We start from the raw sequence: 19,850 nt of genomic DNA, 5'->3' as shown, positions 1-19,850 counted from the left end.
ACAGATGGGGCAGTAGCCCCCAATCTGCCCCCCTGGGGGGGCAAAAAGCCCTCTAGCCGCCAACGATTACGCTGGCTTTTTTATGCTCAGAATGGGCATACCAATGCCCCCACCCCCCAAAAAGATAGCCACAGTGTTTCAGCCCCCCTTGGGGGCATATCGGGGCAACCCCCGCCCCTCGATATCCCCCCCCCAGGGTGGCAGAAAGCCGACTAGGCACTGGGTTGTTTTTAGCAATATGCCTACCTGTGGATTTTGGGCCCGAGCGCAGCCGGCACATAGGGAAACCTAGCAAACCTGTACATTTTTGTCAACTAGACACCCAGGGAATCCAGGATGGGGTGACTTATCTGGCTCTCACCAGGTTCTGTTACCCACAATCCCTTGCAAACCTAACAATTTGATGAAAAAAAACAAATTTTCCTGACATTTCTGTGGTGGAAAGTTCTGGAATCTGCGTGGATCCACAAAATTCCACCCACCCCGCATTCTCCAAAGTCTTCCGAGAAAAATGGCACCTCACTTGCGTGGGTATGCCTAGTGCCCACGGCAGGCAAGGGCCCAAAACCTATTGAGGCGACATCAAAATTACCTATCACAAAACAACCTGGTTTTGCAAGGGGGGTCCCATGAGTTTTTGGCCCCGGGCTTGGCGGCCATCTAGGGAAACCTACCAAACCCACACATTTCTGAAAACTAGACACCTGGGGGAGTCCAGTGAGGCATGGCTTGCATGGGTACCTCAACGTTTTCATACCCAGGATCCCTTGCAAACCTCAAATTTAGCTGAAAAAATCACTTTCTACTCAAATTTCTGTGTAGGAAAGTTCTGGTATCTAAGTGGATCCACAAATTTCCTCCCACCCAGCGTTCTCCCAGGTCTCCCAGTAAAAATGATACCTTACTCACGTGGGTGGGTCAAGTACCCGAGACAGGCAAGGGCCCAAAACCTATTGAGGCGATATCAAAATGACCTATCACAAAACAACCTGGTTTTGCAAGGGGGGATCACCTGGGTTTTTGTCCCCGAGCTCGGCGGCAATCTTGGAAAAGTACCAAACCCAAATATTTCTGGAAACTAGACACCCGGGGGAGTCCAGCGAGGTATGGCTTGCGTGGGTCCCCCATCATTCTCCTACCCAGAATCCCCTGTAAACCTCAAATTTCACCCAAAAATTCACTTTTTTTCAAATTTCTGTGTGGGAAAGTTCTGGAATCTGCATGGATCCACAAATTTCCTCCCACCCAGCGTTCCCCCAGGTCTCCCGATAAAAATGGTACCTCACTTGTGTGGGTAGGCATAGTTGCTGCATTTTTCACTGCAAAATTGAGGTGTGTCCACGTTGCGTTTTGCGCCGTTTCCTGTTGCGGGCACTAGGCCGACCCACTTAAGTGAAGTACCATTTTTCTCTGAACACTTTGGGGAATGCGGGGTGGGTGGAAATTTGTGGATCCATGCAGATTCCAGAACTTTCCACCACAGAAATAAGGGGAAAATGTGTTTTATTTTGACAATTGTTTAGATTTGCAAGGGATTCTGGGTAACAGAACCTGGTGGGAGGCAGTTAAGTCACCCCATCCTGGATTCCCCTGGGTGTCTAGTTTTCAAAAATGTATAGGTTTGCTAGGTTTCCCTAGGTGCCGGCAGAGCTAGGGTTAAAAAACTACAGCTAGGCACTTTGCCAAAAAAGGGTCATTTTTCACTGTGAAATTGGGGTGTGTCTACGTTGCGTTTTGTGCCGTTTCCTGTCGCGCGCACTAGTCCTACCCATGCAAGTGAGGTACCATTTTTCTTGAAAGACTTTGGGGTACGCGGGGTGGGTGGAAATTTGTGGATCCACGCAAATTCCAGAACTTTCCACCACAGAAATGTGAGGAAAATGTGTTTTTTTCGACAAAATGTTAGGTTTGCAAGGGATTCTGGGTAACAGAACCTGGTGAGAGGCTGTCATGTCACCCCATCCTGGATTCCCCTGGGTGTCTAGTTTTTGAAAATGTATAGGTTTGCTAGGTTTCCCTAGGTGCCGACAGAGCTAGGGTTCAAAAACTACAGCTAGGCACTTTGCAAAAAAGGGTAATTTTTCATTGTGAAAATGTGGTGTGTTCACGTTGGGTTTTGAGCCATTTCCTGTCGTGGGCACTATGTCTACCTACACAAGTGGGGTACCATTTTTATCGGGAGACTTAGAGTAATTCAGATTTGTAAAGCAACTGTTATTACATATTGACTTTCGATGCATTTCTGCCTTCAAAAAGAAAGACAATGTGTAAAAGAGAAGTCATTTTGAAAAATGATCGATAATTCTCATGCTAGTACGAGTATTCCCAATTTCGAAAATGTGCAAATATCTACTGTTTCTAAACTCTATATTTTGTTCCCATTTCAGAAATACCTAGGTGTCTTTTGTACCGATTTTTCCATGTACACATTTTCCCAGAATATTTGCTATATACCCGGTGCATAATAAAAAACCATTGCAAGTCACTGATCAGTTCTTGGCTCTGGGTTCGTTGGGTTCTTGGTGAACCTACAAGTCCTATATATCCCCACAACCAGAAAGGTCAAGCGGATGTAACGGTATATTGCTTTAATAGAGGTGTCATAATTAGAAGAAGTTACATGTAAAAACGTTGACACAAACGTCTGTTTTTTTCAACTAATTTTCAATTTTTCCTATATTTAACTGTTAGTTTCTATATAACGAAACCTTGAAGGATCTACACAAATGACCCCTTGCTGAATTCAGAATTGTGTCTACTTTTCCAAAATATATAGCTTTCCTGGATCCATTATTGCTTTCATACCAATTTCTACCATTAACTGGAAGGAGGTTGAAATCACAAAAATAGCAAAAATAGGCAATGTTCCAGAAAAATGCCAAAACTGTGTAAAGAAATTTGGTTTTCTGACAAAAGTCTGCTTGTCCATGAAAGCTGGGAAGATGGTGATTTCAGCACCACAACCCCTTTTTTGATACCATTTGCAGGGAGCAACCCAGACGCTTTCATTTGCAGCCCTTTTTTCCCATTTTTCCCAAAAGAACCAAAATGTAGCTGTATTTTGGCTAATTTCTGGAACCCCTCCAGGGGAATCCACAAACCCTGGGTACCTTTAGAATCCCCATGATGTTGGAAGAAAAGGACGCAAATTGGGCGTGGATACCTTATGTGGTCAAAATGTTACAGGGGCCTAAGCGTGCACTACACCAAATAGCCAAAAAAAGGCTTAGCACAGGGGGGGGGGGGGGGGGGGGGGAAGCCTAGCAGTGAAGGGGTTAATTTCTTTGTACGCTGGAAATAGACGCACAGACTCAGAGATACATGTGCACTGGTAGGAGATTTATCTTAGTGTGAGTGAAATTATTTTAGTGTTTTCCCGATTTTGTGGTCAGTTTGGTTTCCTTCCGGTAGGCAGGCAGTTTTTGTTGTGATTTAGCTTTGCATTTCAAGTCTTGTTTTGAAATTGAATTACGATGGGTTAGTGGCTAGTGTGACTCATCATAATTTAACTTCAAACTGGGGGCCGTTTTGAAAAAGTCTGCAGGTTCAGTTCATGATGGAGATAATATTCCTCCTGAATGTTCAACAGCTTATTACATGTTGATAAACTCGGGGCTTCGTGCCTGTCTATGACTCAAACAATGGCACAAGATTACTGCCGAAGATAAACATAGGCAATTTCGTTTGAATGGTACTTTTAATGTCAGAAAGAATGAGTATCTGAGGTGTGCTTTCTGTCTGCTTTGTGTGATACGAAACCAGAGTGTAGACCTGCACAGTTCGAAGCACTTAATGAATAGGATTTAGTGTCAAGTGATAAGGAGCATAAGAGAATGTTGATGTGTCAGGTAGAAAAGAGAAGTGAGTCATTAGATAGTTGCTAGAAGGCGAATGTAAAACAAAGCATGGAGAGAGGACATGGCAGATTTAGAGGTGTATTTCCTACTATTGTTAACGAAACAGACAAAAAGAAAATGACAAATTATGACAAATATGAAACTAAAACGGGAAAGGAGACAAAGATTCACTTTCTAGTGGAACTGATGTGGAGGATGTATTTTTAGATGATTTGCTCAATTTGTGACCACCTCCATATAATGATGATCAGACTCTACAAATTAAAGGACAGAGGAGCTGGAGCGCTGAGTCCTGGTTCACCGGGTCCAAGCACTAGTGTGATAGTGGTGCCAGCACATAGAGAGACAGAAGTGATTGACATAGTCAGGCTTAAAATGTAATTTGGAGACATTGTTAATGGTACTATAAACAAAGATAGAATTCTGTCTTATAATGAAGAAGAATTTATATATTTGAGTAAAGAAGCAGCAAAGTGTGCGAGTGGTTCATATGGCAAGCGTGAGGAATTAGAGAATTAATTTGATGTTGATTTGCATAAAAAGAACAAACAGGAATTATAGAATGGACATGAGTGATTCTGAAATAAGGGAATTGAGCATGCGAGTTTCAGAACCAATACAAACGATTTTTTTAGACTCATTAACAATTGGGAGTACTTCAAAGGATACAGAGAAAAATTGAAAGGGGGAAGGCAGAAATAAAAGTGGTAAAGGAAAAGAGAACCAGTGTGAGTGATAATGAGTGTTAAGAGTTTGCAGATAGCCTTTGAAAGAAACACATGGACTTGCATATGTTCATGTGCCGTTAACAAGGTCTGATCTCCTGACATCTACGGAGCATTTTCCAAAGCTTAGAGAAGAACAAGCCAAGTGGTATACAGAGGTAGAGAAAATTTAGATGATTTCAATAGTTCTTTGGACTGATTTGAAAATGTTGTTTGAGATTATCATCCCTAAAAAATTGTGGCTCAAGCGCAAGGCAGGAGCGCAAGGCAGTTGCACATTGGCCAAATGAAAAACCTCAGAGGGTTAAACTCCCTAATGGTTTCCCACTATGATGGATTGGTGGATAAATATAAATTGGTGATGGTGCATCTGAAAACTTAAGTGCCCATTAAGAGATAAATTGGTTGAGAATTAGGAGAGTGACACAGGAGCCTTAAGACTTAGTGCATCTCTACTATGAGAGACTAATGCAGATGTACAGACAATGCAGCAGATTAGATCAATCAATCAATCAATAAGGTAACTGTAAGCGCGCTACTCACCCGTGAGGGTCACAAGGCACTAAGGGGGGTCCGCAGATCTGTTTAGCCGGAGAACCAGGTCTTGAGGGTCTTCCTGAAGGTGTTCAGGGTGGGCGCGCGTCTGACGTCAGTCGGTAGTTTGTTCCAGGTCTTGACTGCAATGTGAGAGAAGGATCTTCCACCAGCTCTGGCTCTGTGGATGCACGGGGTTTCGGCCAGTGCGCGGTTGGAAGATGGGAGTTCTTTTTGGGTACGTGGAAGTTGATTCTGTCGTTGAGGTATTTGGGTCCCTTGTTGTGTAGGCATTTGTAGGCGTGAGTGAGGATTTTGAAAGCGACTCTTTTCTCCACGGGGAGCCAGTAGAGACTTCGTAGGTGTTGGCTGATGTGTTCGAGTCAGGGGATGCCTAGGACGAGTCTGGCGGCAGTGTTCTGTTATGTCTGGCGTTTGCGGAGTAGGGACTTGTTGATGCCGGCGTAGAGTGCCCCTGCGAAAGAATGCGTTAGTAGATTCGTTTCAGCTTTCAAAATCAGTTTGCACTCAGAGATTAGCTCCCATTTTCAGCAGAGTGTGATGTGTTGGGAAGCAAAATCTCTGATGAGATTTTGATACCAAGTATTTGAGTGATTGCTTGGACGCAAAGCAGAGAAAGATTAAAGAAAATCTCATGGTAGCTCAGATGAAGCATTTTCAGAAAAGTAACAGGAAAGGAAATCAGGAGTTGCTGGATCCTAGTGTTGATGCTAGCTTTATTTCAGGTGTGAATTCAGGTAGTAAGGGAGTTGGTGTGCAGGGTTGTGATTCTCAATTTTTGCAGAAGTGATTATCACACAATGTGCCCCTCGTGGTAGAGGTTTTGTCAATGATTCAAATGTGCCTAATCCAAATAATATGTTGGAAAAGACGATAGCTTGTTTATTCTGTGAGAGATTTGGTCACTCGAAGCGGTAATGTAGATCTAATCCAAAAAAAGTGCAAAACGTAATTGCAGCAAAATATGAATCAGATGGCACAGAATGGATGCCTCAGTCAGCAGCCCCAGCCCAACTGACCTCTGTAGCAAGCATGCAGAATGAAAGGCAGTTCAGTGGAAACAAAGCTTCAACCCCAAGGATGAAATATAATATACAAAATGAAAGGTATAATTTCTAACAGAATCCTTGCTTCTAACAATCGTTCAGTAATGAGCAATAATTTTTATCAGATTTTATTGCCACTCTGAGTTCCTACAGGACTCAGTCAATCCCCAGCACAATCTGGGGGATAGCAGGCAAAAGATTGTTATCGCCAACAGTGTGCAAGATGAATTAAAAGAAGAAAAAAATAGTACCGCATAAACATGGCAGGCATATGCTTGCAGAGCAACCGCCATCGATAAGTATTGTAAATTGAGTATCACGGTTTTAAAGTTGAAACATGGCAGTTATTTTGAGAAGCAACACTGCAGCCCTCTTGAAATAGTAAAACAATGATACATTAATCACAATACCAGACTGGTCGGTCATTTTACAATATTTGTGTGCTGTGTAAATTATTATGGTATTGTGCAGTGTATCATACTTAAACTCTGTCTGAAGAGCTGCAGATCACCCACAAAAGGAGAAGTAAACAAATGAAAACGGTCCATTTAAAGCGCGAAAATGGAACACTTAAGTACTAGCCCAATAATCATGGCACTGAAACGCATTCAATTTTAGATGCATGTGCACATGCAATCAGATTCAATGTTGACACTGACAGGATTATAGCGCCAATGACAAGAGTGTTGACTAACTGCCCTGTGCTATATGCTGTCATGGGCAGAAACTGAATTTGAATGGCACTCAAAAAGGCCAATGGCTGAATAGGCTGACCCAATGCCCCTCTACACATGTATACATAGGTTATTTTCGTCAATTTTCAGTCCATGAGCCATGGCTGATAGTCAAACCTGGATTGAAGAAGCACTTAAATACACAGTGAGCAAAACAATATGTACAAAACCTGAAGTTGGCAAATTAATCTGCAACTCATCCTGAAACGGTCTACAAGGATTATCACATTTCCAATCTTCTACCCCAAGAGTTTGTCAGGGCTGTGCCCGACTCAAAGATCCTTGCCATCTATGTTTATCTGTGAGATTCCATGAAACAAAATACCAGTATAGAGGCTTTAACATAATCTACTCTGAAATGCCTTCTAGCATCAATAAATGTTTTTTTACCTCTATGCATAAGCCAGGCCTACAGCCTTTGGGGTAACTTTTCATAATAAACAGATCAGGCGTATATCATGTGACATAAATTTCCCCAATGAGTCAATCAGGCACACGTTTTTTCACAAGGCAACCATCAAACTGGCAGTCCATGTACAAAATTGCAGTTAGCAAAACCATATGCAACGACTCCTAGGAGGTTGTACATGGATTATCACAGTTCACATCTTCTACCTCCAGTGTTGTCAGATGGAGATAACCACCATCAAACTCCTTGCTCACTGGGGTAATTTGTGAGATTCCAAGTAACAAGATCAACATCTCTATCTTTTACCACACATACTTTTCACAATAAATAAGTCAGGCCTATTTCCTTTGTTGTAACTCTTCACAATAAAACATTCAGACCTAAGCTATCTGACAGACAGCTCACAAAAAACAGATAATTTCTACTGTATTGAAGAAGAGCTTTTTCACAAGACTCTCATCAGTCATAGAGTCATGAAATTACAAATATGTACAAAATTACAGTGTGCAAAGCAATATATAACTCAGTCTAAGAATACCTTACAAGGATTATCACAGTGCAAATCTTCAACCCACAGGGTTTTTCAGACGGTGTAATGCTATGGTAATTTGTGAGATTCCTGGCAATAAAATACATGTCTACAGGCTTTAACACTGTGTAATAACAATCTACCCTTAAACGACTGTTGGTTTTAACATTTGCTTTTCAAAATAAATAAGGCAGACCTACTATCTATTTTATAACTTTCAATACAAAACATATATCAGCAGTTCCTTATTCATAAAATAATTAGTGCCAGGGCCCAAATTTTGCCTAGAAGCCAGTGGCCAGCTCTAACACATGTCAGGGGTGCTGGAATATAAATGATGTGTAGTTATGATTCCACCTCATGCCTCTTTCCTCCATAACCAGACCCTCCCTGTCCCTTTATCTTATTCTTGCTGGTCCTTTTTCATACCAGCTTCTTGGCTTTTTTCATTGTTTTTCTGTCTTTCTCTTCCTTTTCCCCTTTTGTGTTTTTCTCCATCTTGCTTGATGTCAAAATCTGAAAAGGAAAAATATGTGCCAGTCCCCCAAAATGAGTGAAGGGGGTTCTCTCCTGAAACCACAGGCTCAAATTAAGCCCTGCATGTCAGATATATGTCATCACTGGCTTGCAAAAAAACCACCAGAGGCCTATATTATGAAGCATAAGCTTTCCAAATTGGCAAGAAATGCAATACAAGCACATAACTTACTCCCACTCGAACGCTACAGTTAGGGTAATCAATATGTGGGTGAGGTCTAAGCCCCTTCCTCAGTAGTGCTTCCTAAAGTTATTTTCTGTTGACTACATAAGTTCTGTCAACCACCGCACAGTCAAGCTAGACCTAAAAATATACAGATTAATTGGTACAGTGAATGAAAGCAACTGTTCTTGAGCAGTAGAACAAGTAAAGACTGATACATTTTTAACCAGTGCTGTCTTATCAACACCTTATTTATACTCACTTGCTGTTCACATGGTCATCCTGCCAAACTACTGCAACCTGTCCCTTTGTAAGAGGCATTACACGTACACCCGTGACCTGAAAAGAAAGAAAAATATACATATATTTAGACATATATATATATATATATATATTCACTAAAAAAACAAAGGTTACAAGGACATTATAATTATGCTCAGATTTAGCTCGTAGAAAAACCAGTGAAATTCTGCAGTTAGGGAGCGCTAGGTGGCGCCGGTCCAACATGGCCGCTCGGCGGTGAGGCTCCGGATGCCTGACCCCGCAAATCCTTCCCTGATCCGTGGCGAGCTGCCCTGGCCGACACACTTGGGGCGCATCGGAGCGCGGGCCTGTCCCGCAGCCCAGGGTCCGAAGTTGACGGGATTCGGCCCGGCACGAGCAAAGATTGGCGGCCTGGAGGTGGGCTGGCGGCTGGAGGTGGCGATCCTGGTGCTGGGACCCGGGTGGGCTGCTAATGGAGCCCGCGGCTCCCGCGTGGTGTCTAGGCCCGGCCTACCAGAGACATCGGCGGCCTCGCGGAGGCGCTTCAACTGTCGCTGCCGCCCCCCCCCCCCGCGAGAAGAGAGGTGTTCCCGCCTAAGGACTGCCGGCGGTGAGTGTGGGGGTGCGGAGCGGGCCCCGGGGGGCCGTACTGTGGTGGACGGCGGCCGGTGAGTGTGGCGCTGAGGAAGGCGTGTAATTGGGGCTGCCTTGGCTGTCGAGGTGGCCGGGGAGTGGTCGGGACCGGCTCCCCCTTCCCCCCCCCTGCGTATTCGCCGCTTCATCTGGACCTGGTCCCTCGCGGCCTGCTGGGGGCTGTTGAGTAGCGCCTTTGCTGATCAGGCCGCAGGCCGGCAGTCGGTGTGTGCGGCATCTCCCCCCCCCCCCCCCTGGCTACAGGATTTACGTTGTCAGCCGTGAATGGCATCAGGATCCGGGGGGGAGGGGGGGGGGGGGCGACCTGAACTGAATCTGGCGCCCGCGACCATGGGCTGAGTGCTGGCATCGGTGGCTGGGGACCCACCGCGAGGTGCTTGGAGCGGGGGCAGTCCTTCCCGCCTGTGCACTGGGGACCACCTTGAAGTGCTTGGACGTCTGTACGGACTGCTCGGGTCCTGTGACTTCGCTGGTGGCGGCGTGGATTACGCCTTGGCTGTGTTGTGCGGGAGGAGGCGGCTCACCGCCCTGGGTACCGGCGGGCCACGGGTCTGGAGTTTCTAGTCGGTGGCGGGCCTTGAGGGATATTCAGCTGCCTTCTCGGGCGGCGTGCAAGGACGTGATCTGCGTTGCTTGTGGCAATCGGCCTTCCGGACGGGCGGGGTGCCACGGCCGTGCATCCTCCCCCCCTGCCATATGCCGCCCTGGTCCCTATGGGGTCTCCGGAAAGTACCCGCGTTGCTCACTGTCCGGCCTTGACGTCCCCCGTTGACCGTGGGGCGGCCATCATGGGTAAGGACAGGGCTTCCAAGCCGCCACCCGCAGCCACCCAAACCAGGATGGATCAGTACACGACCTCTGAGAGGGGGGCGGGCTCGACCGAGGAGACGGCTTCGGCCCCCAACACGGACCTAGCAGCCATTTTGCAGGCCAACAACGCCTCCCGCTCCTCCCTGGAGGGTATGGTCGGGGAGGTCAAGGTCGACGTTGCCCTCCTCCGGCAGGACCTGCGTAACGCCACTGCCCGCATCTCTGAAACCGAATCAAGAATATCGACAGCTGAGGACGACATCCGTTAGTTACAGGACCAAGTGCGAGAACTGATCACCCAATCTAAGGAACTGCACCGCCGGGCTGAGGATGCAGAAAACCGAGCCCGGCGTAGTAACCTCAGCCTGGTGGGATTTCCGGAGGCGGCAGAATCGGGCCGTGCAGATGATGTCCTGGAACGCTGGTTTAAGTCCTGGATGCCGGCGGACAGCCTGTCAACCTGGTTTGTAGTGGAGAGGGCCCACCGCTCGCTGGCTCCCAGGCCTCCGGGAGCGCCCCCCCGCCCTTTCATCTTAAAAATCCTCAATTTCAGAGACAGGGACGCGATTCTACGTGAGGCCAGGCGCAAAGAGACTCTCACATACCAAAATCACACTATAATGATCTTCCCGGACTACACCCGGGAGGTCCAGGAGTGTTAGAAATGGCGATTTCTGGTTAGCTAAGGCTTGCGCCAAAGTCAGGCAGAAACCACCATTCTAGTCAGGGCAAGGAAGTTACACGCCAAAGATAACCCCTGCTCACCCCCTTGGTAGCTTGGCACGAGCAGTCAGGCTTATCTCTGAGGCGATGTGTAAAGCGTTTGCGCGCGCACCCAGCAACAACACCCAAGGCCCACCACAAAGGAAACTCCACACAAGGTATTCTATAAAAATAGCCTTTGTATTATACACAACACATTAGATAAAAACACACACTCTACAATGTGCCAACAGGCACGGGCAGAATTTACAAGGGATTATATATACAGGGGACAGGGCCACCTGGACCACTGTCCGGGATTAGCACTCTTAGAACATAGGAAATAAAATTACTGTTGCACAAAATTACACCTAGCACACAACCAGTCACTACTGGTATCAGGTAAGTACCACCTACGCAACCCTAACCACCTTAGGAAAATATTGCGCAGGGAATCAGGACCTCACTGGCACTACCTGTACTAGGGAGAAAACAACCACCTAAGTATCACTATACCTGTAGGGGTCTAAGCACATAAACACATGATGCATAACATTCAGAGGTGTAAAGCAAAGCACATGACGCATAAACACATTCAGAGGTGCAGGTTAGGAACACAATTGCGCAAGAACTCACATAAGCCACCACCTGTGGCAGTCCCTAGGCCAACTGGCCTTGTCGGGGCTAGGACGCCCTATGTCCCAGCAAAGTCAGGGCGCGACTGCGCAGGTTGCGCAGACCAGGGCGCACAAAGCACAACCTACCCGTAGCAGTTGCCCACTAAGTGCTGGGCAACTGGTGAAATGCTGGGGCACCACTGTGCCTTCCTAAACAAATATGGCAGGGGTTGGAGCCTCGTGGCTCTAAGAAAACACTTGTGGCCCCCTGAGCCTCGCAGGCTCTGATCAATATTGTGGGGCAAGGTGGGAGTGGCCCGCTGCCATCTGGGGCCACTCAATCGCCAAGGAAATGCCCCCAACGTTGGAGCGCTCTGAGCGCTCTGCGCAACCACTGCTGGCCTCGTTGGAGCCTCGTGGGCTCGGAACCACTGTCAGTACATTGGAGCGTCTCACGCTCAGAAACAAAGAACAATGCCCCCTAGAGCCTCGCAGGCTCTAAATAACAATGTGCTCCTTCGTTGGAGCGGCCCACTGCCTTCCGGGGCCGCTCGTAACTGAAAAGGAATGCCCCCGTAAGGTGGAGCCTCGATGGGCTCAAAGAGAAATGCCCCCGTTCGTTGGAGCGCTCTGGGCGCTCTGAGCACAAGGATGCCCTGTACACGTGGGAGCCACGGGGCTCTGAACACAAGAGTGCCCCCAACGTTGGAGTCCCGATCAGGGGACTCGAAAGAAGCAATGTGACACTGTTGGAGCCTCACGGGGCTCGTGAGCACGGCTGCCCGCACCCCCAGCACATGCGCGGAGTCCCCCCAGCCCTCTAGACACTCACCGGCTGCTTGGGGGACTCCCGCGTCGTCTCCGTTCTGCTCTTTCTGGTGCCGGCGGACTCTGGGGCTGCTTCTCGACACGGAGGGGGCAGGCACCGACAATGTGCCTCGCGCCCCCCTCCGCTCCCGCTCCGGCCGTCCTCGTGACTCTCCTCAGTACCCCAGGGCGCAGGGTAGGCTCCTGCCGGCTCCGGGGCTTGCAACAAAAACGCGAGTCCTCGGTGGGAGGCGGGGTAGGCTCCCGCCCTCCTACTTCCGGTCCTGGGTGTCCCGGAGGCCCGCCCTCGGCCGCCTGACTTCCTGCGGGCTCGCTCGTTTTAGGGGGGGACTTCAATGCTGTCTACACGCCCCGTATGGACTCGACGGGCCCGATCTCCCTAGCCAGAGCCGCTCGCGCGAGGCAGTTGTCGAGTTGGGCTGAAGCCCAGGGCCTGTGTGACGTCTGGAGGGTTTGGCACCCACATGCTCATCAATACACTCACACCTCGGCGGCGCACCATTCACACGCCCGGATTGACTTAATTTTTGTCCCGTCTACGGAATGTGCGGGTGTTCAGGATGCCCACATTCTTCCGAGGGGCCTTTCGGACCACTCGCCACTGCTTCTTACTCTCGGCCCGCCTCCCTTTTCCGCCTGCCCGATGTGGCGCCTGAATGCCTGGTTCCTTCAGGACAAAGATTTTCGGAAAACAGTGGGAGACGAGCTTACTAATTATTATCGTCATAATGTTGGCTCTGTCTCTTCCTCGGCCATCCTTTGGGAGGCCGGCAAGGCAACTATTAGGGGGGCTGCATGGGGGCACGTGCAGCAGCAACGCCGGACACAGCTCCAGCGACTCACGGCCTGCGAAGCACAGGCCTTGGAACTTGAACGGGACCAGGAGGCGTTGAGTGACGCCGCGCGGGTGCGGCGGCTGGCCTTTCTGCGGGAAGAGATACGTATGCACTCTATGGAGTCGGCTAAGACTCTTTGGCGCTCCTCGGTGGCCCGGGTGTACGGATGGGGGGATAAGAACGGTACGCTCCTCCATCGGCTGGCCGCTTACCCTCGAGCAAACCGATTATTCCTGCCACTGTGGATTCCACTGGTGCGACTCACACAATCTCCGTGGCAGTGGCACAGACCTTTGCAGATTATTACTCCCAACTATACCGGGCTCGGGCGCCGGGGATCTCTCTTGCGGAGATGTTGGGGACGAGCAGGGCGGATCTTGGGTAATTGGGATGGGAGGCTGGTGAGACTTTAGATCTGCCCATCACGCTGCAGGAAATCGATGAAGCAATCAGTCACTTGGCTTCCGGGAAGACCCCAGGGCCGGACGGCTTCCCGCAGGAATATTATGCCCATTACCGTGAAACCCTTGCCCCGAGGCTTCTGGATCTCTATGCTGAAGTGGTGGAGAAGGGCTCGTTCCCACCCGAAACGGACACGGCCACGATAGTAGTCCTTCCAAAAACACAACCCCCATCACAGTCTTGTTCGGACTATCGGCCGATATCTCTCATTAACACCGAGCTTAAGATATATGCTACCATCCTGGCGCAACGGCTTTGCCCGCATCTTGTCTCACTGGTCCATCCGGACTAGTGTGGATTTATGCCGGCTCGAGGGACTAGGCACTGCTTGCAGCGCCTACATCTGGCCCTGGCCCACCGGGAGCGCCTATCTCCCTATCTGGCCCTACTACTGGTTGACTTTGAAAAGGCCTTTGACTCGGTGGGGGGGTCTACCTCGGAGAGGTCTTGGAGCACATGGGTTTTGGCCCCCAGTTTCGTGCCATGGTCCGGGTCCTGTACGCGGCTCCACGAGCCCGAGTGCTGGTGAATGGAGCTCTCTCTCACACGTTTTCCATAGGGCGGGGAACACGGCAGGGCTGCCCGCTCTCGCCCCTCCTCTTCGCCCTGGCGATGGAGGCCCTGGCCGCTCTGGTCCGCTCAGATCCAGTTATCCGCGGGTGGGACTGGCCGGGTATGGTCCCTGATAAGATTGCCCTGTACGCGGACGACGTCCTTCTCTATCTCTCAGACCCAACTGTTTCGGGCCCTCGTGTTCACCGGATTCTTAGCCGCTTCGGTCAGGCATCGGGTCTCCGCCTAAACCCCAAAAAATCTGTCCTGGTCCCGTTGCACCTGTCTAGGGAATGTTTTGATTGGCAGTCGGATATTCCCCTCCGGAGACTCTCCTTTAAATATTTGGGGATCTGGATTACCCTTCTTCCGGAGCTCTGCTGGGCCCTCAACGTGGCCCCTGTGGTTAACAAGACCAGATCTGACATGGTGAAGTGGCAGTTGCTCCCACTGAACCCATTGGGGAGGATCGCACTCTATAAGATGATGATCCTCCCTAAGTTCCTATACATGCTACAGAACACGCCCTGCTCCTTCTCCCGCTCCTGGTTCCGGGAGATGGACAAGATTGCGACTAAGTTTCTCTGGGGTGGCGGTAGGCCCCGTCTGGCCCTGGACCGTTGTCGGATTCCTTCATACGACGGTGGCCTGAGCATGACTAACCTCTATTTGTACTATATCTTGCCACTCGGCTTCTGGTGGTTCATGATTGTTTCTCGGGCGGGTGGGACGATCCGGCCTATAGGCTAGAGGTACAGCTCATGGGGTTCTCCTCCATTCAAAACATGCTCTTGGACGTAACGTGGGCCCCCTTCTTGGCATGGCGTGCTGCTTTACGGCATACCCGCTGGTCAAGGACACTGACCCTAATCACACCACTTTGGCATGGGACTTGGCTGCGGGAGGTAGCGGGGTTAGAGGGGTTTCGAGCATGGGACCTTCTAGGGATCTCTCGCTTGGGTGACCTGTGGCGGGGGGCTGCATGTGTTCCTTTCAGGAGCTTCAGGGCCGATTTTCGTTGCACCCTTCCCAATTCTATAAATACCTCCAGCTGCGCCATGCGGTCCAAACTCACGTCCCTCTGGAATCACGGATTCCCGACCACAGCCCACCTGAGGCTCAGGTGATGCTGGGGTACCTTGGGAGGGGAGGAATCTCCCGTATTTATCGTTCCCTGGTTAATAACGCCCCGGTAGACTGGGATGGGCTGAGGCAGCGCTGGAAGACCTGGGTGGGTCCATTGGATGAAGCTGATTGGAGAGACGCCCTTATGGCCCCCAGGACGATTACCACTTCGGCTAGATTGAGGCTCATCCAGTTTTATTATCTGCATGCCACCTATCTGACCCCGGAGCGCCTCTATCGTGCAGGCCTTTCCCCGGATGCTTCATGCGCCCACTGTGGGATAGGCACGGCGGACTTCTTCTATATGGTTTGGAATTGCCCGTGCTTGGGGAGCTACTGGGGTGAGATTGAACTTGAATTAACGGAGATCCTGGGGTGGGAGGTCCCCCATGACCCCAAAATGGCTTTGCTGGGGATAACGGATGGATTGGATGGATCCCGCAATGAAATATATTTCCTAACTACTGCTCTGGTAGTGGCTAAAAGAGATATCGCAGCCGCCTGGAAGCAGATCGATCCACCCAAATGTGCTAAATGGAGAGGGGGCGTGGACTGGTGTGCCGCACAAGAACAGACGTTATATGCTGCACGGGAATGCCCCAAAAAGTTTCACAGAGTATGGGGGAAATGGTTAGGGGGCTTATTCTAGGGGGGGGGAGCTCGGGTGGGGGGAGCGGGAGGCCAAGGGAGGGGATGGAGGATTTTTGCTATTGATTGTCATTGATTCCATGATATGTCATTTTGATGCCATTTCAATTGGACTGTTGTATGTGTTTTTTGAGTTTGTTCTTCCACAAGAAAATTAAAATGTGATTATCAAAAAAAAAAAATCAGCAGTTATAGTTAGCTGAGCTAACTATAACTTGCGCCTCTGGAATGCACTGCTTATGACCTCACATATTACATCACTCATGACACGCTCAGTGACATCACTGATGACATCATCCAGTGACTGAGTTTAAAAAAAAAGTTTGTGAGTGTTAAAAATATATATATATTTATATATACCAAGGTATATTGGTGAATCATTGTGTGTATGAGTGCCTATATGGATGATTCAGTGGGTGCGAGACTGACTGTATTAGTGAGTGATTAGGTCTCTCAGTGAATGTATGGGTGAGTGACTGGTTGTGTGAATGTTTGTATCAGTCTGTCAGTTGGTGTCTAAGTGGATGTACAAGTGTGTGAGTGGGTACGTGACTGGTTGTCTGAGTACCTGTATGAGTGTCTGTGTGGGTGAGGGGGGGTGTGACTGTCTGTAGGGATGAGTGAGAGGGTGCGTCAGTGGCTGTATGAGTTAGTAAGTGTGTGTGTGACAGAGGCTGTATGGGTGGGAGAGTGTGCGTACAGCTGTGTGGGTGAGTTCGTGAATGTGTCAGTGGTAAATGGGTGAGTAATTGGGTATATGAAAAGTAGTATAGGTGAGTGATGGGGTATATGAGTGACCCTAGGGGTGAGTGAGTGAATGTGAAAGTGGCTGTATGGGTGAGTGTGTGCTTGTGTCAGTGTCTGTATAGGTGAGTGAGTAAATGATAGTATATGTACAAGTAAATAAGTGGGTGTTTGTAACTATGGGTGAGTAAGCGGCTGTGTGATTGACTATATGGGTAACTGTGTAGATGTGTGAGTAGCTCTATGGGTGACTGACTCAGTGTATGAGAGGCTATATGTGTGCAAGAGTGGATGTCAGTGGCTGTATTAGTGAGTGAGTGGGTGTATGAGTCGCTGTATGGGTGAATAGATCTATGAATCAGTGAGTGGGTGTTTAAGTACTGGTATGAGTCTTTGAATGGGTTTGTGAATGGTTGTGTGGGAGTGGGAGAATGAAGGTTCTATGGGTGTGTGTGTGTGTGCGCTGGTGACTTTGTAGATGATGTCATCAGTGATGTCATTTGAGATGTCAAGTGGATGTCACTGACCATGTCATGAGTGATGTAATATGTGAGGTCATAAGCTGTGCATTGCAGGGGTGAGAGTTATAGTTAGCTCAGCTAACTATAACTGCTGTATTTCACTTGTTTTATACAAGTTAAATCTGAGCCTAACTATAATGTCCCTGTAACCTATGATTTTTTCAGTGAATTTCTAAGATTTTTTAAAATTCTTATCACGTCCCTGTGACATTTGTTTTTTTCAGTGAATTTTGAAGTTTTTTTTAACGTGAAGAACGATGCCCATCGCAATACATAGTAGGGGTGGGGTTGAATGAAGGGCCTGGCACTGTGCTGCCCCCAACCAAGCTTGCTGCTCCTGCCCGCCTCCTCCTTACCATCCATTGCCCATGACCCTGTTCCCTCATTACAGCCGTGTGTGGCTGTTCTGCCCTTCGTACTTGCCCTAAACAGTTAGTTTGCTGCCCCATCCACCTCCTCTTTACCCACTGTGGTCCGAGTCCATACACCAGTCCCTCCCTTCTGCCCTTCATGGTCCGATGTGTTGCAACTGCCTTCAATTTAGTTTGATATTCCTGCCCTCTGCTCCTGCCCTCCATTCCCCAATACTATACAGTGTCATTGTCCCCCTGCTTAGCCTCTGTGCTTAGCTTGCTGTCCCCGCTCTCCTTCCCCCTGCCCTCTGATGTTTGTGTGCATTCCCCTGCTCCCTCCTTTCTGCCCATCATATTCCATGGACCTCCCACCCTCTTATCTACCCTGAATGTTCTATTGAGCTGCCACTGCCCCTCCCACCAACCTAGCATGGTCAGATGGCTGCTGCTGTCCCTGTCACCTCCACCCTGCCTGTCCAAGTTCCATGCCCCTATCCTCTCCCACCTGTCCTCCATGGTCCATTTTGCTGCCTCTGCCTACTGCCATCCATGCTCTGTTTTGCTGCACTGCTCCTCCTGTCTACCCTGCATGGTCTGTTGTGAAGTCTCTTCCCTTGCCCCCTTTTGTCTGTGTCTAGCCCCTACCCCTCCCTTCTGTCCTCCATGGTCTTATGTGCATCCCACTGCCCACTCCCTTTTACCCACCATGGCTGTTGTGCTTCCAATAACCCTATCGCTTGCCCTGCATGGTCTTCTGTGCTGCCACAACCCCTGCCCTGTGTGGTCAGCTTGCTGCCCCTGACCCCCTCCCACCTTCCTTCCATTGTCTCTGTGTATGCCATCATAGTCTCATTGTTGCCCTCAATGGTGTGTTGTACTTCCAGTGCTCATCTCACCTGCCCTCCATGGTCAACTTGCCGCTCCTGCCCCCTTGCCCCCTGTCCTCCGTTTTCCATATGCAGACTCCTATCTCCTCCCTCCTGCCTTGTATGGTCCGCTGTTGTTCTTCTGCTCCCTCCCTCCTGGCCTTCATGGTCCTTTAAGCTGCAACTGTCCCTCCTGTCTGTCTGCTATGGTCATCTTGCTGCTCTTGCCTTTTTACCTCTGGTCTCTGTTGTCCATGTGCATGGCTTTGTTCCCTCCCTATTGCTTTCCATGGTCCGTTTGCTGCACTTCACCCCGCTTGCTCTGTGTGATGTATTGTGCTGCTGCAACCCCAGATGCCTGCACTGTAGGGTCAGTTTGGTGCCCCTGTCCATCTCCCTCCTGCCATCCATGTCCCCACCCCATTCCTCCTGCCCTCTGTGATCCAGTGTACCAAACTTGCCAACATGTTGTACTTGGAAAGACAGAGATTTTGAAAAAACCTCGGAAATTGATTTTTCCCATTGATTTACATTGTAAAAGAGGCAGGAGACAAATAAAATAAAGGCCTTTTAAGCTTAAAAACATTGGAAGTGTGCAGCCTGAATCTGGTCTGTTGGCATGTATGGTTGAACTGCCACTGCCTCTTCCATCTACCCTCAATGGTATTTTATATTGCCACAGCCTACCTTGCCTGTACTGCATGGTTGATTTGTTTCCCCTGCCCCCCTTTTCCCTGCCCTCCATGGTCAGTTGTGCTGCCACTGCCACTCCCACCTGCACAGCGTAGTCAACTTGTTGCCTATGCACCCTCCTCCATGAGAGGGTCTTATTCCCATAGAAATTATAGTTGGTGCTCTAAACAACTAAAATGAGGACATATTTTCTGGGTTCTCAAATCTCAACAAAGCTCTTTTAAAAAATGTGCTATCTTTATGTTTTTTCATCCAGTTGATCACTTGATTATATGTTACACTTAAGGGAGAGGATGTGGCTTTACAGCCAGAGCTGCAGACTTTGTATCTGAGGAACCAAGTTCCAGTTTCGGCATCAGCTCGACATCCTGTGATTCTGGGCAAATCACTTAAACTTCCTGTGGCTAAAACCAAGATTAATGTGTCCTTGTGTAATGTAACTGATGCTCATGTAAAGCACTCCTATACCTTTGGGTCAAGTCTGTGCTGTATAAAATTGCAAAAAAACAAAATAATTAAGTGTTTTGCACACTTCTGTCATTGGGCTGCACTTGGGCTACATCTGGGTGATATTTGAGCTCTTTTTTCTCCGTTGGCTGTCTTGGGACATATATTTTTCA

General features: G+C 48.9%; 1 protein-coding gene across 1 annotated transcript in view; it reads right to left on the bottom strand.

Moving 5' to 3' along the window:
• Positions 1–19,850, bottom strand: part of IDUA (alpha-L-iduronidase) — a 1,533,398-nt gene that overhangs the window by 91,357 nt on the left and 1,422,191 nt on the right. The window contains exon 12 of the mRNA XM_085640933.1: positions 8,818–8,894. Within this exon, the coding sequence (XP_085497059.1) occupies positions 8,818–8,894 (77 nt within the window). The remainder of the gene's footprint in view (positions 1–8,817; positions 8,895–19,850) is intronic.

This window comes from Triturus cristatus, chromosome 2_2, assembly GCF_964204655.1.
Source record: "Triturus cristatus chromosome 2_2, aTriCri1.1, whole genome shotgun sequence".
Taxonomy (NCBI): Eukaryota; Metazoa; Chordata; class Amphibia; order Caudata; family Salamandridae; genus Triturus; species Triturus cristatus.
Note: the sequence above shows the minus strand (reverse complement) of the source record. Positions and strands in the feature narration are given on the sequence as shown.